The sequence below is a fragment of the Ictidomys tridecemlineatus genome, chromosome 7 (assembly GCF_052094955.1).
Source record: "Ictidomys tridecemlineatus isolate mIctTri1 chromosome 7, mIctTri1.hap1, whole genome shotgun sequence".
Lineage (NCBI taxonomy): Eukaryota > Metazoa > Chordata > Mammalia > Rodentia > Sciuridae > Ictidomys > Ictidomys tridecemlineatus.
The window spans coordinates 164,808,922-164,829,620 of NC_135483.1; the positions used below are offsets into that span (position 1 = coordinate 164,808,922).

Genomic DNA, 20,699 nt, shown 5'->3' on the forward strand with positions numbered 1-20,699 from the left:
TTTAATCATTTAGCATAGCCACACAGTTTATGTAGCATATACAATATGATGGAATCAAAATGTAAAGTGGCTGTCACACTCCTGTTTCAGGGAACAGTTTCTTTTTGCTAAGGTTATGGGTGTGCGTGGTGGTCACAATTAAGTCCTTGCTGAAGATAGATCAGATTAATGAAATCTGTTATCATTTACAGGATGTAGTTGCCTCAGTCTTGAAGGTCCCAGCTAATAAGGTCATGTGTCACGTAAGACGCGTCGGTGGGGCATTTGGGGGAAAGGTGCTCAAAACCAGCACAATGGCAGCCATCACTGCGCTTGCTGCCAGCAAGTAAGTGGAGAAAAATCTTCTGAATATATTAAAAATAAAGTCAGACTGAAAATTTCAGTATCAGGATTAATGAGGAAGAATCTAGGCCAAGATTATTTAAAAATCACACATGATATACAAGCACCCAAATTAGCTGCCAGCTTATGGCAACTTCTTTGTCTGTATCGTCAAGCTATATCCATATAAGAACCAAAATAAAAATCAATTACTAAAAAGAATGAAAGCCACAGAAAATCATTAGAATACCTGGAAAGTTGACAGAAACAGATCCTGAATGAACGGGGCTACTTGTTCTTAGCACCTGTTAGACCTTTAGAAGAATGTGTATGACCTTTTGAGGTAAACACACACTCTCTCTCTCTCTCTCTCTCTCTCTCTCTCTCTCTCTCTCACACACACACACACACACACACATTTTTAAAGTGTGTATAGTTAATGTGTATAAGTATGCTTAAGTGTATATTTTCTTGATTGATTTAAACAGACTTTGCTTTTGTTAGGTTTATTTATTTATATTGTCATTTTCCTTTGAGAATCTAAAAAATAATAATAATAATACCAATTATTTCTTGACCAATAAAAAATTCCTAGAAAACTTTCCATAGTAGAAAATAATTATTATTTTTCTTTAAAAGAGGTAGTTTACTTATCAAAGTGGGATAACTACTCCAACAGCTAGAAACTTGCAGGAGTTTAAGCCTTTATTATGTTATTTCTTGGTCAAGAAATTGTCTTTGGAGGAGGCACATCTAAAAGGCTTAATTCCTTTGCAGAGTAATGTAGGTCAGTTCCTTTAACCCAGGAGCAGAAACCTTGATTCTAGACCTGTCCTATTTGGGAGTACTTGGCAGTCAGGCCCCACCTGTGTTCCTCCATTTGTAACCAGATTGAAGTGTGGCCTTGAGACTTTACCTATAGCCAGAGGTCTTTATGACAAAGGGAAATGTCCCCTTGAATACCCTGGAGACTTCCTCGACAAGTAGCAAATGCCAGATGTCATGATCTCACCAAAGGGAGGGGAGGCTACCACATTTCCTGGAGGTCAGCAGAGGCCAAGTGTGGGTAGTAGTTCTGTGTTTTGTGATGTGAGTGAATGCCACTCAAGGTCTCACTAGGAGCTATATAACCTTCATTGTAAGAATTTACCTCTCATGCCTTTTTTCTGTTTCAGACATGGTCGTGCAGTCCGCTGTGTTCTGGAACGAGGAGAAGACATGCTGATAACTGGAGGCCGAAACCCATACTTTGCAAAGTACAAAGTGAGCAGAAGATGGGTGGAGGGAAGGATTTGCTACAAACAGAACATGACAGAAATGCAGAGGCGGCATTTATCTATTCCCTAATGGGGAGTAACAATGAACAAATTAACAAATGGCGCGTCTATTTAACTTTCTGTTCCTTGTGCTGATTGTTTAATTACTGGCTGGTTCAATGAAGCTTTTCTGTTTCACTCAAAGATGTCAATTGGAGAAAAAGGACTAGCTGGCATTGGACATTACACAGTGAATAATTAGAAAACCTGTGAGCATATGTGTCTATGAAAGTAGGTCTAATAACTACTCACTCACACAATAAAAGAGGTAAAAAATAGAATAATTCTCATAACAATGGTGTTATGTGAAATTGCATTTATTTGCAAATGGAGTCCTCTTTTTTAACATATCAAGGGTATTTTTGTAAAACTGTGCTCTAGAAATTCCTAGAAAACTTTCCATAGTAGAAAATGATTATTATTTTGCTTTAAAAGAGGTAGTTTTACTTATCAAAGTGAGCTAACTACTTTAACAACTAAAAACTCTCAGGAGTTTAAGCCTTTATTATGCTATTTCTTGGTCAAGTAACAGCCCAGTGTAATCAGCAGAGGTTAGAGGAAGGAGGACTCTGTTCCACAAAACTATTCAGAGACTCAAGCTTTTTTCAAGTAGTGCTACCACCATCCCTTTGGATTGCAGAATCTAATATGGTAGCCAGTAGGCCATTTGAATGACCACTGAAATTCACATTTGAGTGAACTAAATTAAACTAAAATTCCGTTCCATAGTTGCATTTGCTTTATTTCAAATGCTCAATAGCTACATGTGGTTAGGATCGAATAGTACAGACACAGAACCTTGCCATCATCACAGAAAGTTCTACTGAATAACTCTGCCCAAGGACACTGAGTCCTCTGTAGGGTCTTCTGCAGTAGATAAGGAAAGAGAAAGCACATGGAGTGATGTGGAAGGTATTTCTCACACCAGGTCAGTAAGAGGTGGACCTTGCAAGGACCTTGGTGTCTTTGGCCAGAACTTGGCCCCCTAACTAAAAAGGTAGCTGGAAATACATCTTCCTGTGTGCACAGGATGGGGACCACAGGATTTGTTGAATGTGTATCATGGTCTCTACAAATGTCTCCCTGAACACATATTTTTAGAAACTAGCAAACAAATCTATTTTACTCTAAGCTACATTTTGAATTCAGTTTAGTTCAAAAGAATTTGCTAGAGTGAACTTTGTTTTGAGGAGATTATTTTTGGGGGAAGGAGGAGAGGAATAAAACTTACACATATGATATCATTATGCAAACATTAAAAATTGAAGGTTAAAAGGTAAAGTACATGTAGCAAATCTATGAAGAGAGGTGAATATAAGTTGGAGTATGTACAGAAGACTTCTTAGAACAGGTGAAACATAAATGGACCTTAAAGAATGAATAGATACCATAAAAAAAACATACTAGGTGGTGGAACCAATAATGCAGTGGTGGAATGAGCATGGCATGTTTGATAGGGGTAGGGGTAAGGGGAGGGGTGCATTAAAACACAGAGCAATTACCAGAAGGTAGTGTAAATAAGATGTAATACAAGACCAAGAGGGGCCTAAAGTTCCAAAATGGGGAGTTTAAACTCTCTCACAAGAAACAGGAAGACTGAATAGATTCTTGCTCAGTCAAGTGCCATAACTAAACATGGGTGCATCAGTGAGGGTAATATGATGAGAAAGTGCAGGATGGCCTGAGAGAGGAAGATGGACCAGTAGAAAGCAGCTAATGCATTCAGACATGAGGCATTTGATATGATAGTAAGAGGCAGAAGAGATGAGTCTAAGAGTCATTATTCTGTAAAATAAGATAGGATTTGGTGAAAAATTTGGCAAAATACAATGGAAAATAAAACCACAAACATGACTTGGAAATTTTTAGAAGAAAGAGTCGAGTTGGAATGAGAACCAACCTGGAATGACAATGAGCTGGTTTGTGTAAATGTTGGAGAAGAAGTGACGATAGGACATTGAAACAGAAATGTCCTTCACCAATATGGGACTTTGTTGAAAGGACTAGATTATAATTATAGACGTTATCACCACTGTGGTGACTAAAACTATGAGAAGATAATGTTTTCCAATGGAGAGTAGTGTGAGAACAAGAGATAATATTAATATTTATAATAGTAATATTAATAATTTATATGTAGAACATCTGCTGTGTGTTGTTTATGTGCCTGTAATTTTCCATGTATTACTTTATTTATTTCCATTTCACAAATAGTCTAAGAGGGTAAATGGCTTTTCCAAGGTCACAGAGCTAGTTTTATATCCAAGAAATTATTGCCAAGTCTACATCATAAAGTTTTTTCCATATGTGGAGAGTTCACAAGTGACAAAGTAAACTTTAGATATTTAATTTCTAGTGTCAGTATCAGAGATCAGCTCTCTCTGCACAGGTTGGATTCATGAACGATGGCAGAATCTTGGCCCTGGACATGGAGCACTATAACAACGGGGGCAGTTCCCTCGATGAATCATTATGGGTAAGTGTTTTAAAAAGCAAGCTTTCTTGCATTTTTCAAAGAGTATTATGTAATATGATTTATGTCAGAAAAAATGTTCCATCATTAAATAATATATAATTATAAAAGCATAGAGTCCATCATTGCAGGGATAGCCTAGTGTCACTCACTGGCACCCACAGAGTAAGCCCAGAGATCTTGGCTAAGTCTCCATATGTGTGCTATTTCTGTTCTTCCATACTTAGATCTGTTTTCAGATGCAAGCATTGACCAACTTTCTCCTCTCTGGCTGGACTGACATTTTGGACTGATATCTTTTGCTTGTGGGGGCTGCCCTATACAAAGGAGGATGTGTGGGCATCCTTGACCTCTACTCAGTAAATGTCACTGGTGGGCTCACACCCCAGTCTTAATTACCAAAACTAGCCCCAGACCTCACCAATTGTTCTCAGGAGGTGGAGGGAGGGATTAATCCTGATGGAGGAATAAATGCCAACCCCCCTCCTCTCATTTTCCCTGTTTTCCAGAATACTGCCTTCTGTAGAATGCATAGACCCCAGGGTTTAGGGCCTACGAACATTTCCAAGGCTTCTGGAAATATTTGAAGCCTAAACATAATACATTTGGGGCTGGGGATGTGGCTCAAGCGGTAGCGCGCTCGCCTGGCATGTGCGTGGCACTGGGTTCGATCCTCAGCATCACATACAAACAAAGATGTTGTGTCTGCCAAAAACTAAAAAATAAATATTAAAAAATTCCCTCTCTCTCTCTTTAAAAAAATAATAATACATTTGTTCTAAAACTTAGAAATACTAAAATAATAATTTTAAAAGAAAATGATTCAAATTCTTTAGAATAATTTAACAGTAAAATGCATTTTAATTGGGAGCATGGCATATTTTTAGCATGTATGATGTGATATGAAGAGAGGATGCTGTTTCCAGCCTGATTTGGTCTGAGATATCAGGATGGTCAAACAGGTCCAGAAGGACAAGGCCCTTACCACACCAACTCTGGATTTCTCTAGGTGATAGAAATGGGACTTCTGAAAATGGACAATGCTTACAAGTTTGCCAACCTGCACTGCCGAGGTTGGGCATGCCGAACCAACCTTCCCTCCAACACAGCTCTGCGTGGGTTTGGCTTTCCTCAGGCAGCGCTGATCACCGAGTCCTGTATTGTAGAAGTTGCGGCCAAATGCGGTTTGTCCCCTGAGAAGGTAACACTGTTTTAGTCTTGCATATAAAAGGTGTTGAATATCCGAGGTGGGAGGGCCTTTGAGAATCATTCAGTTTGAGGTATTTGAGATCCAAAGGGATATATGATTTGCCTGAGGTCACCTAGCCAACTGGCAAATATAGAGCCAGGACACCAAAGTTCAATGTTGCTTGCTATACCCAGATATCTTCTCAAAAATCCAGGAAACAGGGTACACTGAGGAGTAAGCAATAGATTCTTACCTGTTTAGTGAGAATTTTCCATTGGTTGGTGGGTTCTATTAGTTTATTTTCCTTTGATACACAAAATGCCAGTGGTTTATTTAGCTCACAGTTGTAGAGATTCAAGAGCCTGGTGTTGACTTCAGGGGTCAGGCTCATTCTTTTATGATAACTCACTCTCATGTCAACTAACCAGGATCCCATAAGAACTACCTTCATGTCTTCAGAGGGCAGCACCCTTCAATGACTTAACCCACTAGGCTCCATCTCTGATGGTTTCCACCACCTCAACACCACTATTATTGGGGACCAAGATTTCACATGAACTCTGGGGGGATCAAACCACATCCAACTGTAGCAGGTATATAATCCCTACCACCAAATTCTGTCAAAGTCTTCTTTCCTTCATGTGATAGCGGCTGTCATGAAGTTTGTCATTTCAGTGGCTAACATGATTTTCTTTGGGTGATTTTTGAGTCTCAGCCCAGTCATCATCAAGGATGTTTCCCTCCTTGGTGCCTCTTCCACCCTTAGATCGTAGAGTGGAGTTGGGTGGGGAGATGTGGTAAGCTCTCTTCCCGCCCTCCCTTGTTCCTTCTGCTGTGACACTGGGGCAGGGAGGAGGAAGAGGAGGACCTGGGAAGACAAATGGCCCCTCCCCATGTGACTTCTGCCAGTGAGTGCTGTCCTCTCTTTGGCACTTCATTTAGCATTCCTCTAGTGACCAAACCTCTTTGCCCCATGCCCCAGTCCCCAATTCATGTACCTACTTTCCCCTCTAGATTTCACAGTGTTGGACTCTATAGCCACAGATAGGAGTCATCCTTGTCTCTGGAACTTGTTCCTCCCTTCCTGTCCCCCCACCCAGCTTCTCTCTTTGATGTTCTGTCATACTTGGTAGCATGAAGAAGGAGAATCATGTGAAGACCTTCCTTCCTCTTCCAGAGAATAACCTCTTAAAAACTCTGTTTTCCCTGCAATGGCTCAGCTCACTAATTCCTAGTCTTCCTCTAATAATGATCTGAGAGAGTTTTAGGGGGGATAGAATGAGGCAAGTGTCTCTGTAGTAGCCCCTGTCAGCTTGGAGAGGGGCCTGGCCACAACTGTGAGTTTTCTCAGCTGAGAATGTAAGGTACTTGGCATCTTTTGTTCTCAGCTGGGAAGTCTTCATTGCCAATTCTGTGATGAAAGAATTGTACTCAGCTCATCAGATATCTTGGAATAGAGTCTTCTAATTTGTTCTTCTTCCTAGATGTCAGTTATATGTAAACAAACTTTCCTGTTTGTTTTGGAAGTAAGTCTTATTTTGACACAGCATTTGAATAAACCAAATCATTTAGCCAGATACTTTCAACGGATACCCACAAGTGCAACTAGAATTGAGTGGATCTGGATAGTGTTGAGATAAAGAAATCTAAGGGAAGGATTCCTTCCTTTAAATTTGCACAAGAACAGCATAGAAACATACAAGTCATTGCTCACATCATTGATAGATGCTCCAGGTGGGGAAGAGGAGAATTCAGTGTCTTGTGAAAGGTTTCATTCAGCAAGAACCAGGGAGAACTCAGCTTGGATCACACAAGATGGGCAGAATTGGACTAGGAAGATGGTGCATGGATGAGACCATACATTCTGATTTCCTTTCACTTTTAATCTCCTTTCTTAGGTTCGAATGATAAATATGTACAAAGAAATAGATCAGACACCCTACAAACAAGAGATTAATGCCAAGAATCTCAGCCAGTGTTGGAAAGAATGTATGGCCAAGTCTTCCTTCTCCGTGAGGAGAGCAGCCGTGGAAAAATTTAATGCGGAGAATTACTGGAAGAAGAAAGGGCTGGCCATGGTTCCCCTGAAGTATCCTGTTGGAGTTGGCTCTGTTGCCTTCGCTCAGGTCAGTTCAAACACAGGGGCGTGCCATCTGGAGGTGGCCCAGGCAAAACAAAGAGCATGGAAGGAACTTTCCATTCTGTTGCACCAGCCACGTGATTTCTGTCTCCAGTTGCTAAACTTAACCAGAGTTGTGCTTAGTCACATCAGCTTTGCTCCAGAGGAGACTGAGCTCCTCTGCCTATGCTCCCATGGTTGGTGAAAACATTCTTGCTGGGAAATTGGGAAACCTGAGGTTTACTCCCGGCCCTGTCAAAAAGCAGCTGAGATGATTTCTCTGGGCCCCAGATGGCTCATGAGGAAAGTAAGAGGGTAGGAACAATGACTTCCAGGACTCCTCCATCTATTGTGGTTCTGTGTCTCTGGAGAGGAAATGGAAATGGAGGCTTGCAAGGTGTTGGGGTGCCTCAACTCCCATGGGTGGATTGCAGTAAACTAAACCCAGAAAAGTAAATCATTTCAATAACTTTTAAACACAAATTTAGGAGTTTGTACCCCCTCCTAGCTATTAAAAGTATAAAGAGAAAGACTGGGAATATGCTCTTATAGTTTCTTTAACTGATTAAATAAATCCCCTTGCTTGGTTGCTAAATCCCACTAGCTATTTCCACTTCTTCATTCTGGAATGAAAATACCCCTAACAGCTGGCAAAGAGCTGCTGTATTCTGACTCACTGAGGGCAGCAGTGATGCAGACTGCCATTTTCTCTCTTCTTCCATAATGTAAATTTCCATGTATGTAGATATCCAGCAGGGCCCTCACAGAGCTTGGTGGTTCTTCCTCTGCAGGATTCACACTTCAAATGAGCCATGAAGAAGGTACAGTGGCAGGTGTGTTAAGTGAAGATGCAATAGGAAAAAATAATGGGTGGATAGATTGTGGGAGGAGCATTAGTGAATAGGTTGAGGAAGTAGACAGGAAAAGTGGTAAAAAGTCCCTGCCCCATTCCCTTGTCCATCCATACACCTAACTAGCCTAGCTGAACTTTGGTGTAATCTTTATACCATTTTCATGCAGCTTTGATTGTAGGCAAGTGGCTGCTCATTACAAGTGGTTGTCCTACTGCAGCCTTTTTATTCCTTGCCTATTTGCAGTGACAGAAAGTAACAGAGAGCCATCTGTACACAATTTACTCAGACAGCAGGGAAGTGGGTTGGTGGAGATATTCAAGAGGCCATTGTTGAGGAACAAAGGCAAAAACAAAGTTATTAAAAAGGAAGTGGGGGAGAGGACTGCAACTGAGAAAAGGGTTTGTGAATAATGAATCTTGGTATACAATTTGGGGTTAAACTTATTAGCTGGCAGATAGCAAAGAAGTTAGTCAGTCCTTAAGCAGACTGGACAGGATTGTCAAGAAACTCAACTCTATTGTTTATGGGTCTTCTGGCAATCTTTTCTTGTTTTGGTTTTTGTTACCGGGTATTGAACTAGCCACTGAGCCACATCCCCAGCCCATTTTTAATTTTTATTTTGAGACAGGGTCTGGCTAAGTTGCTTAAGGCCTCACTAAGTTGCTGAGGCTGGCTTTGAACTTGAGATCTTCCTGTCTCGGCCTCCAAGGCCACTGAGTGTGTGCCACCACACCCAGTATCCTCTGGCAATCTTGAGTGTTAGGCTATGGGGAAACATGGCAGGCTGCCTCTAATTAGTAGCTTCCATTACTTAATGGCTAGCCTTTGCTGTAGACCAGGTCTGTATCATTTCCCTTATCAGAAATTTCTCAAAAAGTAGATGAAAGTAATAATAGTTGAGTACCCACTGTTATAAGTCCTTTAAGATTTTACTTCATCCAACCCTCAGGGCAGCCTATAAGGTTTGTATGTTCATTTTATAAATAAGAAAACTAAGACTCAAAGAGTTTAAATATCTTGCCCAAAGTCCCACAGCTAGTAGAAGCTAAGCCAGGGCTGGAACTCGGGTCTGGGCAGCTTCTGAAACCTTCTGCCTGGAGCACTTTTTGATGGGAACTGAGCTGGGATTCAGCTCGGCCGAGAAGAAACTAGATGAGAGCCAGCAATACAAATTCATTCTCAGAGGCTACTGGGAAGCCTTTGCCAGAGAACTGCTGTGTGCTCAAAAGCTTTGCTTAGGACTAAATCAAAAGAGTTTGAGATCAGTCACAAACTGCTTCCCGAAAGACACAACCTGAAAGATTCTGTTCTAAAGCAAATAAAATAGAGAAGGGAGCTAGAAATATTTGAGCGCCTTCTCTGCGGAAGGCCCTGAGGTGGGATTTGTAATCTCCCACTTGATTACCCTGATCTTGTCTCTACTGAGTACGTGTGATTCTGTTTTATAGATGGGGAAACTGAAGTTGGTAGAGATTTGCTCTCTTGCCCAAGGACATGCAGTAAGGAGTGGCAGAAGGAAGATTTGACCTGCACATGCCTGGTCTCAGGTCCCATGGGTCTTCATTGTCCCATACTGCCTCCCTAAGCAGAAGCACCAGCTGAGGGAGTTCTCTGTAACTCACCTACAGTAGGCTTAATTCCTAGAGTGGGAACACTGAAGGACACAGACAGTATCTAATTAACTTCTGTGTTTCTGGGGCCTTGCTACAGCACCTGGCAATGGTTGTGCATTGTTGAATGGTTGGGCATTTGGGGAATCTTAGGATTAGAACTAACTTTTCACCAATACTAGCAGTCATAGCTTGAAGATTTAAATTGTATCAACTAAGTTCTCTATTAATAATGGAGAGCCATCTGTTCCAGTGCTCCAGTTGTGCCAATTTTGTAGATGAAGCTTTGTGGAATTATCTTTTGTGGTCTAACAATGAACCATCCAGTGGTGCCACTTAACTGAACCAAATTTGACATTTTTAATAGCCTGAGGAGATTGCAGCACCACATGGAACAAATTAATCAGGGTCTACAATAGAAATACTGCCCGAACCCCACAGGCAGAGCGCAGTCACCAGCAGGTTCACACAATGGAGGACAGGCACAATCCTCTGTAATTGCAGCTTAGTCACAGGTGCTAAGTCCATCCGTGCTTGGCAGAGTCAAGGAGGCCAAATACAAAGTCTGAAAACTTAAGAAACAAATCAAATCACTATGCTCTTGCAAATTCATTCATTGGATACTTCTTGAGGTCCTACCACAGGCAAGACACCATCCCACATTTCAAGGGATGCCTTAAGACAAGCTCTTACCTCTCCTGGGCTCACATGCCAGCAAGGTACAATCAAGTGCAATAGAAGAAAGCCCAGAAGTGACTGTTGACATTAGGCACCACCTGGCATCTGATGCACACCCCCAGAGCAGCCAGTTCTGGGCCATGGGTAGAGGACACCGCTCTTTCTCTTTATCATGCAGCCAGGAGCACAGGATGGTGAAGTCATATGTTAGTTGACAGTAAATCACCCATTACATCTTCTCAGGGCCCCAGACATGATTATTATGGCACAAGAGTCTAAAATTCTCCATTGGACCATGAATATATGTGCCTTTGTTCTTAGAGAAAGTGTACTTTGGTGTCCCCATTTTGACAATACATCCCCAGTTTACACCTGCTGACTAGCTGAAAAATCTACTTTTATTGTCCAAAGTGTCATATTTGGAATGGTAGGGGCTTCTGGTTGTCACTGGAGTAATGTGAACCTTTGGATATCAAAAAAGAGTTGTTCCCCAAGTGTGGTTCACAGCCCAAAAAATGTCTGTGAAGGTCCTTCTGTTGGGCAGAGAATTGGCTGAGAAATACAATCCTTTTCTTGGGTTTATCTGGTGATTGACATGCAATTCCTGTAACTTTCACTTATAACCAGGGTTGCTTCTAAGTAATCTAAGTAGGTAAATCATAATATAATAGTAATAAAATATGAGGTTCATCAAGCAGAAATTACCAGAATTTTCTGAAGATCTTCTTTTCAAATCATAGATTATTATGCCACTCTGTACAGAAACTTAGATACTAAGGAACCCAGCTCACAGAGCCTTAGTGACCCATGAACAGCTGCACAGGTTGCCTCTCAGGCCTTCCTAGACCACAGTGAAACCAGGTGGAAGCACTTAGACTGTAGACTGTATGGTGTTGATGTTACTTTCATATTGGAGACTCCCTGAAGAAGTCATCCTTATTTTCTGCAGTCCCCTGGATTAGAGGCTCCATACTTTAGCACCTGCAGGCTTGCAAGAAAGCACATTCTTGTTCATGGTAAAGCATATTTAGCTTGCAGACTGGTGTTTCTAGAGGAACCTTTAATTTTGTTAGCAGTTTGGTTGCTTCTGGGTCCTTGTGGGAAGCTATATAATTAGATAAGATTCCTTGCAAGTTTCTTTTCAAATCCAAAGCTTGTAATTCTGTGCCAAGATGAATTAAGATGGGTTTAGCTCATTTTGAGGAAAAACAAATCATGTCTGTCTGTCCTTCTTAGTTGGGTTTTCATTTTTTCTTCTCTGCAGTATGCTTACAACTATGAGAATATTCTCTCTCTCCCTCAACCTACATATATTTAACTGAGCATTTTTAAATGGAGGGCTTGTGCGTGCACACATATATGACCCCAAGCTCCACTCCGAAGCAGGGAGAGGGGTCCCTAGAGACACCCGTGTGCTCAAGGGCCCTAACTAAGAAACAGTAACTTAAGGTGCATAGTCCTGCCTCAGACCCAGACCCACCTAGGACAGTATGGCTTCTTGTGTGGTGATCACAAGGCATTGCTTGCCCCACCATTGCCATGACTTTGCTCTGGTTGTGCATATATTTGGCAGGGTCTAGGGAGGATGGAAGGAAAAGGATCATTTCTGAGGAAAGCATTTTTATTGACATGATATGTGATAACACCAGTCAAAAAAAATTCTCTTCTGTTTCATCTGCTTGCATCTCTTCTGCTTAGGCTGCTGCCCTGGTTCACATTTATCTGGATGGCTCTGCGCTGGTCACTCATGGCGGGATTGAAATGGGGCAGGGTGTTCATACTAAAATGATTCAGGTAAGAGTACCAATAACTGTATTCTGTTGGGTGTGTCCTCACTGATTAAGTTCATGAAAGAAAACTGTGAATGTATATTTTCTGTTCCAAATTAAAGGGTAAGAGATAGATAAGCTGCTAAGTTATGAGCAGAAACTGGGTAGATAAACCAATTTTATAACTGAGGCCCTAAAAAAAATATAGTAGAAGGGACTCAAGTTTTTTATTTAAAAGAATGTCATGTTTTATTTGTTGATATATATATATAAACAACTGAGTTGTATTTTTTCAAATCTTTGCTAGGCAATAAAAAGATTTGCAAATTCTGACTTATTGCTTTATTTCTTGCCCTTTTTATGGTAAGGGCTCTGAACAATTGATAATACAAATAACATTTAGTATTTCTAACCAAACTCTAATGGTTTTCTTTTGGCTCACTTGTTTTAGATTAATTTGAAGCTACTGTTTCTATTTTGCTAATTATGATCATAATATTAGAGTCTATAAAACGTCAAAGATGCAGAAAATTGGGGGGGGGGGAAGATCCTACATAATTTTGCCATTTTGGCATCTTTGAATTTTGCCTTTTTTTCTTTTTCAAAAGATTACTGACATGTTATTTATGTACTTTTTAGTGACCACTTCCTCCTGTCATTAAGAATTCTTAACAATCATGATTTTAATGGCTGCATGTGGGTGTATGTGTAATTTATTTAACTATCTCCAGTTGTTGAACACTTCAATTAATGTTTTTGTACATTACCCTATGATCCTACAAGTAATTGTTTTCTCAAAAAAGCTTACAGAAATAGAATTAGTAGGTCACAGGATATAAGTATTTTAAATTGCTTGACATGTATTACCAAATTGTTTTCCAGAAAGCATCCATTTTATCATATCCTAACAAACACTAAATATGATGGATTGTTGAAAAATTTTAGATAATTTGCTAGATAAATGAAAATGCTTCATTATTGTTTCACTTTACATTTTTCTAATTATAGACATGTTGAGTACATATTTTCTTTTATGTTGCAATCACTTGAGAATTGTCTGGTCATTCCTTTTCCCATTTGTGGGTGAGATTTTAATGTTTTCCTTATGAGACCACAAGACACCTTTACCTTGTGAGCCTGTGCACTCTGTGCCCATGCTCTGCTGAGAGCCAAGGATTGTGGAAGAGCTCCATGTACCCATGTCCTTGGAGTGTTGGGCAAGTTCTATTAAGTTGTACTGCTAGCAGGAAAGAGGAGAATTTTGGATTAACTAGAGTTCACAATATAATTGTCTCCAGCACTAAAAGTGAAGAACAAAGCAGCCTACTAAGCTCTCATGTTGACACTCAACCCCAGCATTATCCTCTTCTTTTGTGATGTCTATGTTGCTGCTTTTTCAAAGCCATTGTCCTGTCTCAGGAGAGATGCTTTTCATGGAGCATCTACAGTTATGTGCACAGTAGATAAGCATTTATTATTGATAACATTGACTTCGTTAGAATTTTGCAGTATGGTGGGATGAGCAGCCTCAAAGGCATTAATTTCATGACTATAAAGACATGAGTAGAGCAGTTCCTCCTGCTTTGGCCTGGGTCCTTGCCTCCTCTTCCTGATGCTATTGCACATGAGGAAGTCAAAGAAAATAAAGTGTCTTCATAACTTGGGGCCTGAACAAACTATAGGACTTTTAGAAGAGACAAACTTTTGTGACTGGAGGTCCTGCTTCCTTGTGCCCGTGGTGTGTAAAAGGGCTTCACATACATACTGTACCACCTGGGCATGTGCACAGATCTACAGCTCACCAAAGTGTTTGAAAAGAAACTCTCTTCTAAAATCCAGGTGGCCAGTCGGGAGTTAAGGATGCCAATGTCGAATGTCCACCTGCGCGGAACAAGCACGGAAACCGTTCCTAATACAAATATCTCTGGAGGATCCGTAGTGGCAGATCTCAATGGGTTGGCAGTAAAGGTAAATGTCACTGTAGTGGCATCAAAATCATTAAGCCCTCTAGCACCAAATACATGAGTGGAGCTCAGAAGATGTTGTTGAGTCATCCATTTCTTATCTCCTACCCGACTCTTGGGCTCAGTCAGCGGCACAGCACACAGTTCTCCTATACTGGAAATGCCACCTTTTTCTCCCTCACTTTTTTTTATTTTTTGTTTTTTCTTTATTTTAATTAGGTATATATGACAGAAGAATGCATTTTGATTCATTGTACGCAACTGCAGCACAACTTTACATTTCTATGGTTGTACACAATATAGTGTCATACCATATGTGCAGTCATACATGTACCTAGTGTACTGATGTTCATCTCATTCCATAATCTTTCCTGCCCCCATTCCCCCTCCCCTCCTCTCCCTCCCCTTTGGCCAATCAGAGTTCCTCAATTTTTTTCCATGCCTCTTCCCTCCTCCTTATGGATCAGTATCCACTTATTAGAGAGAACATGCGGCCTTTGGGTTTTTTGGAATTGGCTTACTTCACTTAGCATGATATTCTCCAACTCCATCCATTAACCCGCAAATGCCGTAATTTTGTTCTCTTTTAATGCTGTGTAATATTCCATTGTGTATATATACCACAGTTTCTTTATCAATTTATCTATTGAAGAGCATCTAGGTTGCTTCCACACTCCCTCACTTTTGACATTTTGCTGGCCAGCAAGTCCTTTTAATTCTACCTGAAACTGTCTTTATATCTTTCATTTCCATATTGTGTTAATCTCTTTGAGTCAGATTCTCACCTCTTGCCTGGGTCATGGTAAGACTTCTGTCTCTTACTCCAGTTTCATTCCTCTCACTCTGTCTTATGCTACCTGAATGAACTTTCCCACAAATGAAATCTGACCTTGTTTGAAGACAGTGGTCAGTGGTTTGCCCACAGTTTTTCTGTGAGACGCTGACTTAGCATGGCTTCCAAGGTCACCATCTTGAAGCCCTGTTCACCATTGACACACGTGTGGTGTGTACCCATGTGAGATCTTTCACAGCATCCTCTTACAGGGTTGGTCTCTTACTTATCTTCCTAAGACCTTTCAGATAAGCCTATGGGATGACATATCATGTTGTTTTAAAATTGGTGTTTTCATGAAATTGTTATCATCTTCTAACTTAAAAATAACCCCTAGGATGCTTGTCAAACTCTTCTAAAACGCCTTGAACCCATCATCAGCAAGAATCCTCAAGGAACTTGGAAGGACTGGGTGAGAATCACTGGTTCTCTGTGTTTTATGTTAGAAAAACAGGAGGGTGTGTGTGAGAGGGATATGTGTGAATTAAATGTCTTCAGGAAGGCACTCCAAATGGCACCACCACTGCTTCATTGTAAATGAGAGATCCTTTGGCTCTCGGCATGAAAAGGTCCTATCATAATATGATAGAGGAACTCTCACATATGGAAAATTTTCTATTGGAGAAAGAGATGGTTTTTTTCTGACAAAACTCCTATTTTAAACTAGAATTAATTAATGTTTCATTCTATGGAACCTAGGCATTTTTTGGATAACATCTGTCAATGTGTTTTCTTCAGGTTTCACCATTCCTAAAATAGAAAAACAGCACTGGAATCATTCCATAAAAGTAAAAATCGTTTAGGCACTCATTTAGAAATAGTAGGCCTTCAGCTGCTTCCTTTGATCAACTTACAGTCTAGTTGGAAGAGAATATACATTCTCAAGTCAACTAGCAAACTTTTCAAAATAATAGAGTATAAAGTATCAGATGGTATGGAATAGACATCCATAAACACTGGGAGCATATGTCATACTATTCTAAAATATCAACTTTGCAACATCAAAACACAGGTTTGGTGAGATAATATTTAGGGAATCTACTTACATGATTCCAGGGCTGGGGGTATAGCCCAGGATGGAGTGCATGCTTAGCATGCCCAAGGCCCTGGGTTCAATTCCCAGCACCCCCGACAAATGTTCCTGCTATTTGATAGAGTAAGGACTAACTCTGTGATTCATATTTATGGAAGCTTTCGGTCTTTTCTGGACATATTTAAGGATATGAAATCTTTAAAAGGCTTTCAATGTTTCTGCTCTCTGCCTGGTGCTGCCCAAGTCCAGCAAGGCTGAAAGTGGCTGGAGGAAGCTACAGAGATGCAGTGCAGAGTAGTCCTCTGCAGTTCACTGCAGAATGCTGCCATCCGCCCACTGTCTCCTGTAATGGGTTGCACTTCTCATCTTCTCTCTTCATCCTGGAGATGTGGACCTAATCCTCATTTTTCTATGTAGTATCCAACTGTGTGCACTGTTAGTCAGAAGACCTTTTAGTAAAAATGGTGCGATTTAGCAAAATTATTCTCTTCAACTGAAACTGTTATGGATACATGATGTTACAATTAAACATCTAACCAACCATTGTTTCCTAAAATGCCCTCTGTTGACAGGCTGTCTTCCCAAATGACTGAATGAATTTCTTTATAAGCAGAACATGGGTTGCCCATTATAGTCTGGTCTATAGGTGTAACATACCATAGAAGTCATTTATTAGAGTCACACACATTAAACAAATGTAGTTACCACCTGCAGTGAACCACAAATGCCTGTGGAGTGATAAAAGGAATAAATTATTGCTGAAAGGAATAAGTTAATCTTGTCCTCCCTAGTTATTGCTCTGGGTAGCTGAATGTAATGCTTAGTAAAATTAAAACTGAAGTCTTGAGGGATTCTTTCTTTGGATATCTTTATTACATCACATTGTATTCCTTCTTCACAGGCACAGGCTGCTTTTGATGAAAGTATCAGTCTTTCAGCTGTTGGATTCTTCAGGTAAGTAGTCCTTTCAATCACTTGTGGATTGAAAATAGCAAGTGGTATTGTGATTATGGAAAATAGCAAGTGGTATTGTGAGGAAGAGTTTCAGTTCTGTCTGCAATTTTGACAAAAGTATTGATTTTATATCTTTAATTAATCCACTATTATAAAGAACATTTTAGCAGCTAGTTAATCCATGTCTAGAAAGTCTTTTGCTGGGAAAAATAGGCATACAAATGAAATTCAACCTAGTAATGACTCAGCTCATCCTGGGTGCAATAGTTAGGCTCTCTGGGAGTTAGTGCTTGGAACCCCTGGCAGTGGCTGGCTGACTGTTGAAAACACAATCTACCCCTAAGTTAAGAAACAAAGGTAGGGATGCAAATGAAATGCACAATAACATAGACACCATTTGCATCTTCTAGAACAGCAAAAAAAGAAACTTGACAATAACTGTGGTGTCGAGATATGGAGCAATTAGAACTAGCATACTTTGGGAAATAATTTATCAAATTACTTTAGTGAAGAATTAATGCCATCGGAGAGCAGGGTGATATAGTGAGTCTTACCTGATTTTGTCACTTTGCCGTTGTTGTAGGAGTTCTGGGCCACTGACTAAAGATTGGAAATAGGCACTGGGAGCATTTTCAATGGCTTTCTCCAGCTGCAGGAGCAGGGTAGAGAGGCTAGAGAGGACTGGCAAGCTTCTGTCCTGTATCATTAACATTTGCCTGGTATCCTTAAAGAAACAAGAGTTGGGAACAGAACAGGCCATCATAGATGGCAGAGGCAAAGAATGAGAGCTAAGAAATCTGATCCATGCACCCCAACTCTTGCAAAGAAGTTGAATTTTGAAGCCAGCAAGTGAGACAAAGCAGGCAATTGTGCACCCTTGAAATAGTGTTTGGTGTAAAATGCAGATGGGATTCCCCCAATCTGATGACAAAAAAGATTAGCTAAAGGTTATAGGATAAATAATCATAAAGTCAATATCAAACCTATGGGAGTAAGGATTCACTCACTGGTCAGAAGTAATTGAGTGTTTTATCAGACAATGTGAGTTGAAGAGGAAAGAATTAAATATTTATTTACTTAGCACATTTGTTGAACATGCGTTACATGCTGGCCCCTCACTGTATAAATATGTCCCTCTGATTTGCACAGCTCTGTATGGGTCTGTTTGATCATTATGGTTTGTGATTATAGGACTTGATTGCTTAACAATGCACCTCAAGATTCTGTTTCCTTCAGGGGTTATGAGTCACACATGAACTGGGAGAAAGGCGAAGGCCATCCCTTCGAATACTTTGTTTATGGAGCTGCCTGTTCAGAGGTTGAAGTGGACTGCCTGACAGGGGATCATAAGGTCAGTACCCACTGGGAAGCTTTGCAGGTTGCACTTAGGATGCATCTAGACTCCACCTATGTCATCCGTTGGAGTGTAATTGAGTGTGGGGTGACTGCACCATGCCTTTGGCTAAGGGTGATTTCTCTGTATCAGAGAAATCAAGGGCAGACAGTAGTCAGTTTTTGAAATCTTTTTAAAGGTCCTTCTTTTGCCAAGCATGGTGGTGCGCACCTATAATGCCAACAGTTCTGGGGGCTGAGGCAGGAGGGTTGTGTGTTCAAAGCCAGCCTCAGCAACTTGGCAAGGCCCTAAGCAACTTAGCAAAACCTTGTCTCAAAATAAAAAATGAAAATGGACTGGGGATGAGGCTCAGTGATTAAGCACCCCTAGTAATAACAACAACAAAAAGGTCCTTCTTTTTAGATTATTTAAGTGCATCCCTGGGTTTTTAAGGGATTCTATGAAGAGATGCACACTTAGATTCTTACACACACACACACACACACACACACACACACACACACACACATACACACCAGCTTCAAGAATTCAGTTTGTCTTTTTGTACTTGGACATTCTGGAGTTAAAGAAGTCATTTACTGGTCACTGTCAATAATCATAAATAATAATACATAATCAATAATAATAAAGGATTCTGGAATAACTCTCACTAATGTCATGGACCAACCTATTAGTATTAATCTGTCCCAACCTTACCCAGAAGCAAGCTTTAATTCTTGATGTCAATAAATATCCCTTGGGTCTACATTCTTGAATTGTGCTCACATGTAAGTTTTTATTTATTTTGTCGCCAATATGTGTTTTAAAAATTATAGTCAATCTGATCTTTAAAATTATGTCTACCTGTATTGTACTTGCCTATTCCAGTATCTGGCTTGCCTGGGCTCTAACTCAGACTAGCTCCCTTTTGGAGACTTTGGACTGAGACAACACAGTGATCCCTGTAAGCATGGCTTTCATGCTAGAGTGGTTGTCCCACTCCACCAGGAAGAGTTCTCACACTAACTGATTTCTAAATCCCTTTTCCCTCAAAGAGAAAGTTAGTGAAAATTTAACCATTTGGATTTTCTTATATCTTGTATATATGCCTTGGCCTTGTCAAGATCCAAGAACAAAGTAATAATTAACCTTGGTCTTAGCTTTTAAGATATGTTCTTATAACTTATTTGAACAATCTTAAGAGATGTATTAAATAGTCTAATCATAAAAGCTTGATCTATGCTCAGGGAAGGTGTCACCCCTAGGCAAAAGGCCATTATGTGCCTTTCCACCAGAAGCCTTCCCTGGAGACATGTTTCTCAGCCATTCTTCTTGTGTTGATAGAATTGCTCTGATTCCTGCAAAATTCTATATATTAGTTGTCTATCACTGTATAACAGATTACTCCTAAACTTAGCAACTGAGAACAATGTATGTTTATTAGCTCACACCACTCCTGTGGGTTGGATATCTGGAAGTGCTTAGCTAGGTGATTCTGTCTCAGGGTTTCTCATGAGGCTATGGTCAAGATTTTGGTGGCCTCAGTAGGGACTGGAGAGTCTGCTTCTAAACTCTATCACATTGTCCCCCATCCTACCCAGTACTAGGGATTGAGTCCAGGAGCGCTCTTCCCCGAGCCCCAGCCCCAGCCCTTTTTATTTTGTATTTCAACACAGGGTTTTGCTAAGTTACTGAGGCTGATCTAGAACTTACGGTCCTATAGCTTTAGTCTCCTGCAAAAGTAGGATTATAGGTGTGCACCACTGCACTCAACATCATCACTTTGTTATTGATAAGAGGTTTATTCCTTGCATGAACCTGTCTGTAGGTTGCATGAGTGTCTTCAGGGCATAACCACTGGCTTCCCTCAGAGGTGCTAGTCCAAAAGAAAGAGATTGTGAGCAAGTGAGAGAGCAATAACCTAATAACCTAATCCCAGAGAATTGTACTACTGCTTCTGCTGCATCCTAATGGTCACAAGACTGACACTAGAGAGTTAGGAATAGAGAGGACTACATAGAATGTGAATCCCAGATGGTGGGGATAAGTGAGGGCCTTCTTAGGGGCAGGATACCACATTCTAGACCCACTGCCCAGCCTGGTTAGAATACAATGACAGATTGTATCAAGTCCAAACCTCTGAAAGCAGAACCTTCACTGACATTGGACTTCAGATGGCTTCCTATCAACTCCAGTTGAGACTGCTTGCCTCCTGGAAGAGCAGTCTTGTTACTGGTGCCAAAGAAAATTTTAC

General features: G+C 40.5%; 1 protein-coding gene across 1 annotated transcript in view; it reads left to right on the plus strand.

Moving 5' to 3' along the window:
- Positions 1–20,699, plus strand: part of Aox1 (aldehyde oxidase 1) — a 68,702-nt gene that overhangs the window by 43,637 nt on the left and 4,366 nt on the right. The window contains 10 exon segments of the mRNA NM_001282257.1: positions 192–325; positions 1,497–1,584; positions 4,027–4,113; positions 5,120–5,311; positions 7,198–7,425; positions 12,259–12,354; positions 14,169–14,297; positions 15,463–15,537; positions 17,060–17,112; positions 18,349–18,463. Of these exon segments, the coding sequence (NP_001269186.1) occupies positions 192–325; positions 1,497–1,584; positions 4,027–4,113; positions 5,120–5,311; positions 7,198–7,425; positions 12,259–12,354; positions 14,169–14,297; positions 15,463–15,537; positions 17,060–17,112; positions 18,349–18,463 (1,197 nt within the window).